We start from the raw sequence: 6,214 nt of genomic DNA, 5'->3' as shown, positions 1-6,214 counted from the left end.
GGACGAAAGAGGACGAGAGGCTGTTTGTCTTTGTGATCACAGGCTCAGTTCACACAGTCATCAACACTGACGTGTGCTGACTCACGGCGCTTCGTCCTGAAACCAAGAGGAGCTTTTCAGACGCTCCACAGTTCAGTGCTTCCTCTGAAACCTCCTGTCGTTCGTGACGAGCTGAGCCTCCGTAGAAAAGATGATTTAAAGACGTGGGAAAAAGCAGTTTCCACTGACGTCAGTGCTGATATTAATGCTGATGATGGTCAGTCTGACCTTTAGCTCTGCGAGGAGAGAGCGGCTTCAGATTGTGCTGATGGAGGGAGAATCATGTCGTTACACACACACACACACACACACACACACACACACAATTCAAGGGCATGTTTAAACCCTAATTGGCCAATCACCAGACTGGACTGCAGAACTTGAACTCATGCACGCGGCAGCATTTTTCTCAGAGCGAGCGACGTGCCAAAACCCTCTTCAGCAGAAAAGTCATTTTAATTGTTTGAAATAATATTTAACTGACTTTAACACGGTGCAGTATTGAGGAGAGAATACAGAGTAATGTGATAATAGTTACACATTCATTTATTGTTATAGTCATTTCATGACACACTTGGACACAAAAGGCAGCGTTTAGGAACATGCTATTTAGCGTTAGCATGTGCTAAAAATATTCAACTCATAGTCGTCTCTTAATGTGAAAGATGCCCACCTCACACACACACACACACACACACACACACACACACACATGGAAATATATAGTGCATGGTGACAGGCTGAGCAGAGCAGCAGGAATCAGCAGCTCTCATATTTCAACTTCCTGTTAAGAGAAATGCTGCAGTTCGTCCCGTTTCAGTTGTAAATATGAGACGAGCTCCGGAGGTTTATCACTGTTCACAGTCTGACTTTATGTTTGATATTTAGCAAAGTTAAAAGATTCAGCTGCAGTTTTCAGACGTAAATCTTTAAAAAAACAAGTTGTTAATTCATACTTTGATTTTTAAAACAGACTCTAGTTTCTATGAAACAGCTGCTCACTGTAGTTTCTGTTAATTAGTTTCTCCAACAGCAGGACGGTGTGTTCATGGTCACCCAGTGCAACTGTGTGGCTCACTGATGTTCTCCTCTTCTTCTGTGTTTTAATTGAAGTGTTGATCCATTAGAAGATATATTTGTACATTTGAAATGCAGCTAATGCTCTGTGCTAACCGTGTTGTGTTGGGAGCTCAACAAAAGGAATGAATGTTTTCTTATGGTTTACGTGGATGGAATCACACACATCTGTATGTCTCTTATAAATCACAGTGTCTCTTTTTCTTCTTTTAAATGACAGAAACCCTCGAGTCCCAGAATGGATCAGCCAAGATTTCTCTTTCTCAGCTTCGGTGAGTTAAAAGAAGGATTTATTTTCATTTCAACTCAGAGTTTCAAAGGCAGGAAGTTAAACTTGTTTTAATCTCTGTAGCAGAAACCGACTGAACACAACCTGAAACACTAATGTTGAGCTGATGGAGTGTGATTATTGTATAATTACTGAACACAATAATCATAAAACCAGCAGCTGATCGGTGGCTGCAGAGTTTCAGTCAGAGCAGTTGAAAAGCTGTTAATGAGTCAGTTTGTTCGTACAGCTGCTGTTCACACTCCGTCTTTGCATTTACTCAACCAGGGAACTGATAAGCTCTCTGAACCCTGTGTGTGTGTGTGTGTGTGTGTGTGTGTGTGTGTGTGTGTGTGTGTGTGTGTGTGATTTGAATGAATTTAAATGATTCCTGGGTTGATGATGTGATAATGCAAATGTTGAACTTAATCAGTGAACTCAGGCTGCACAGGCCCTTTAAAGCTTAAACAACGACGACAGTAAAACATATAATATATAATAATACATATATATATATATATATATATATATATATATAATATATATGAATGTAGACGACAGGAGCTGGAGACAGAAACGTCTTCTGTCTATGACTAATACAACGATCCTGTAACAAACACTGACTTTGTGAAGCTTAAAAAGCTGTTGAGACTGATCACAGCTGTGGGGATTCACCTGACAACAACAGCCCATAATATTTAAACTATTATTTTCAGTTTTAGGTTCTTTTTTTTTTTTAAAGTTTTTGGGTTTTTGGGTCTGAGAGGAGAGACAGGAAACATGGGGACAGAGAGCAGGGTCAGAGTCCGGACCAGTAGCTGCTCTGTGTCGAGTCGCCCTCCGTCTGCAGGATTTAAAAAGAAGCAGATTTTCACTCTGTCACTAGTTTACAGTGAACGAGGCTCCAGAGCAACATTCACACCTCATGAAATAGAAATACTAATAGAAAAGAAAAGAAATGGGCTGTTGATCTTGTTCCAGGGAAAGAAATTCAGTCCACTGGGACCAATGACAGAGAGACACTGATGGAGCAGGTAAAAACTTTATGGAGCCAGTAGTCCTCATGGTACAGAAGCCCTGAGAGGCAAGTGCTTTTTATTATCTGTATGAACAAACTCACTAACTTAGAAAGAAAGAAAGAAAGAAAGAAAGAAAGAAAGAAAGAAAGAAAGAAAGAAAGAAAGAAAGATTGTGGCCGGTTGCTTTCACCTGAACGCTGTACTGTCTCACCGGTGGGCGGTCCCTGTAAATGTGGGCGGAGCCAGCAGTTTACAAGCACATGGCCAGATATATTTTGGCCAGATACCAAAACAAAGAAGCTCAGATTACATCACACACAGAGGGGGCGGGGCTTCGTTCTCTGCTCTGGACGCCATCACTGCACTGTATCTTTACAGGGAAAACATTTGTTAACTGCTGTTTTATTCTTTAAAATCTCACATATATGTATAATATATATATAACCTTTAAACTACAGTTTGTGCCAGTTTCACCTTTACACTCATTACAGTCATTAAACCTAAACAAACGAACACAACAGCAACACAAAGCTTCTCATGTGCAGTGTCAACAACTCGTGTAAGAGAGCTGTTGATTTCCAATATGGCTGCCAGGATCTGTACTTAGTTAAAGTCCACTCCCACTCAACATCCCAGACTGTCACTGTAGGAACACAGGAACATGTTTTATCATGTGACCTCAGAGCTGAAGCTTCCTTTAGTTTCTCCTGCTGCCGGACTGTGATGAAGGAGCCATAAATATTCTGGAGGCTCAACGCTCCATGAATAATTCACCCAATAACCTCTTTTGTTTTATTGGAGATTATTAGATGAAATATTGATGATAATGTTTTTGTGATGTTGCGCGATGGTTGTCGCTCCTCCGTCTCTCCAAAAAGGATTTCAGACCACTTACTACGAAACGAGCTCTCAGCCACTCGAACACTTGTACAACTGACTGACAGAACAAAACAGGATGAAGTGATGGTTCTCTGTGGAGGACGGCCGGGACGGGACGTCCTTGATTGACAGAATGATGACAGTGTTGATTGTGAAAATGCAGATTTACCTTGAAAGTGAATGTTTTTTTTATTAATTCTGCCTTAGAAATCATTTGAAAAACAACAGTTTTGGTGGTTTTATGAACATTTCTGGGCAGCTGATGAATAAGTTTGATTAATTTTCTATTCATTTTCAAGGTTTCTTATATTTATTTGAGGCTGGATGTGTGTGTCGTCTCTTTGTCGTTGTCTGTCGAGCTCATGAATAACGTCTCAGCTCAGTGATACTGTTGGAGTTGCCGTGCGGCCGTTTGAAACAGTTTGGTTGTGACAGCTCGGAGACGAAGCTCAGTCGCCTGTTATCAGTGACTCAGCCAACTACAAATATTAGGAGGGCGAGAGAGAGCAGCAGAAAACAAGGGCAGGAAAGGGTGAAGAAGGTTTCAGCTACAGTTAAATGTATTGTGGAAATCCCTTGTAGCTTTCTGAGTTTTATATATTTAAGTTATTGGTTGTGTAATGTGTTTTTCTGTTGCTGCTTCCGTCCCCTCTGCAGGGATTTCTCTTCTTTAGCTCTTCATTTTGTTCCCTGTGAAGGGTCCTACCTTCATCTGAACATATCTAAGACTAAAGATCTGATCATTGATTTCAGAAGACGAGCCAACACACATGAAGTCACATCCATTAAAGGTCAAACAGTCACTGTGTACAATCCTACAAACACAAGTTGTTGCTTGTTGTGTCTGAGAAAACTGTCCCATTTCCACATTGACGAGACCGTGATGATTTTATTCTGCCGGGCTTTCATTGAATCGATTTGAATCAAGTCACAGTTTGACGTAGCGTCCCTGTACACTACAGCTACAGCAGCTGGCTCCATTTTAAACGACAACTCCCGACCTTTGAACAGTGAATTTCAGCTTTTTCCTTGTAGTGTAGAAGAAATTGGTACAAAGAGCTTTGAAAAAAGAAAAAAGCCCAAAACTATGATGATGTGATTTTTGCTGCATCTTGTACCAAGCGATAATGTTCCCTCACGTCTGGAGAATATGATCTACAGGCCGGGCGACTCTGGGGCATCGCAACGCTTCACGTTTTGCCTTTATCAACAAAAATTGCAGCTCCTGCAATTTGGATAATAATTTTGATTAATGGTTCAGCTTTACTTTTAATACAAGTTATAAACTGATAAACTGACAGTCCAAACTTCTGCGGGAATGAGGTGGTCAGGTAGATTTTCTGTGTGAGTTCAGGAATGAAATATTGAATCCTGAATCTTGACAACTTGGAATTTGGGCTTTTGGGGCTTTTGGGCTTCATAAATGAACTTTACTAGAGAGCAGAGAAATTCTTTAGTTATTACTAGAGATTAGTTTTTAGGTTTATAGTCGCTTTCTCTCTCGCTCGTGCCAGTAAAGTGTGTTTTGTACTGGAGGCAGTGACGAGGGAAACTTCTCACATCAGCTGATCATTGTGATCCAGGCAGTGATGATCAAAGAGAGACAAGAGCTGGGAAGGAGACGGAGATACAGAGAGACGGAGATACAGAGAGACGGAGAGACAGAGATACAGAGAACAGAGATACAAAGATACAGTGATACAGAGTCAGAGAAAAAGACAGAGCGTCAAAGATACAGAGAGACAAAGATACAGAGAGACAGAGTCAGACCTCAATGAGAGACGCTCTGTTTGACTCTGTGGTGGATGAAATGTGAAGCTCGTGCAGCTCGTTGTGTAAATGAGGTTGTGAGCTTGAAGTCTTTACGGGATCTCGGAGCAGGAGTTTATGGTTGGTGATGAAGGTGGAGACTGAGACCTGATTGGTTTTCCCTTCACTCTTCCAAAATCTCACTTCCTATTAAATATTGAAGCGGTGGGACGACAGCAGCTCTCTTCAAACGGCAGGTAAACACTTCCTGCAGCTCGCTCTGCAGAGGTGAGCCGAGGTCGAGTTTGCGTTTTAAACTGAAGCACCTACTGTATCTGGATGAAAAGAGGTCGGCTTCATCGTTGGTGCTTTTAATGTTATATTTCAAATGTGGTCTGAGCTTGTGATGCACCTGCTCAGTGGTTGGTGGGTCGTTTCCTGACCGACAGGATCAACAGTGTTTGAGAGCAAATAAAGGAGCGTGGCTCTTTGTCTGTGAAGATTATCAGATTATCTCTCCCTACTGGTTAATATGATAAAAACACTGGTGGCGCCTCGGTGGCTCACCTGGTAGAGGTCACCTGCAGCGTCTTCCCTTCTCTCTCTCTCACTGTCCTATCAGAATAAAGGCAAACATGTCCAAAAAATAACTTTAAATGGAATATAACATTTATAAAAATGCTGCTGTGGGTTGCAGTGAAAATATTAATGGTAACGCAGTTGTTTGTGTGTTTCCAGAGAGCGCTGCCTGTTACCTCTACAGATGGCTCTGGAGTCCAAAAACACCAAACTGGGCCAGACGGCGCTCACCGGGATGCAGGTACCAGAAGATACAGCAAGAACATTGAACCTTGTTCTTTCTTTTATTCTTCTTTACTTTCAAAACGTCTCGTTCTGCAAAGAATCAGTGGAACACAGAAACTCTGAGGGGCGAGCGAGAGGCAAGTGAATAGTGTTTCTCATGTTTGATCGCCCGATGTTTTGACCTGATGCCGTCTTTCCCCCGGTCAGAAGCTCCTGTGTGAGGACAGGTTCGTGGGCGGTGTTGGCGTGGAGGTGGAGGTCCTGGAGAAGCAGCTGCTGAGCCAGATGTTGGAGGCCATCAGAATCACCCCGTCTCTGCATGAAGACCTGCAGGTGGAAGTCATGAAGGTGAGAAGAGCTGATTTCCTCCAGATCTCTG

General features: G+C 42.1%; 1 protein-coding gene across 1 annotated transcript in view; it reads left to right on the top strand.

Annotated features, from left to right (window-relative positions):
• The window catches only part of LOC111649001 (brefeldin A-inhibited guanine nucleotide-exchange protein 3-like), a gene marked incomplete at its 3' end in the record, with an annotated part of 7,840 nt that extends 1,657 nt beyond the window's left edge, over positions 1 to 6,183 (top strand). The window contains exons 2-4 of the mRNA XM_023398744.2: positions 1,337 to 1,388; positions 5,770 to 5,851; positions 6,043 to 6,183. Of these exons, the coding sequence (XP_023254512.1) occupies positions 1,337 to 1,388; positions 5,770 to 5,851; positions 6,043 to 6,183 (275 nt within the window). The remainder of the gene's footprint in view (positions 1 to 1,336; positions 1,389 to 5,769; positions 5,852 to 6,042) is intronic.
• Positions 6,184 to 6,214: the final 31 nt, after the last annotated feature.

This window comes from Seriola lalandi, unplaced genomic scaffold (assembly GCF_002814215.2).
Source record: "Seriola lalandi dorsalis isolate HSWRI2012SDOR001 ecotype SW California unplaced genomic scaffold, Sedor1 jcf7180002049789, whole genome shotgun sequence".
In the NCBI taxonomy this organism is placed as follows: domain Eukaryota; kingdom Metazoa; phylum Chordata; class Actinopteri; order Carangiformes; family Carangidae; genus Seriola; species Seriola lalandi.
This window is presented reverse-complemented; position numbering and strand designations above follow the sequence as displayed.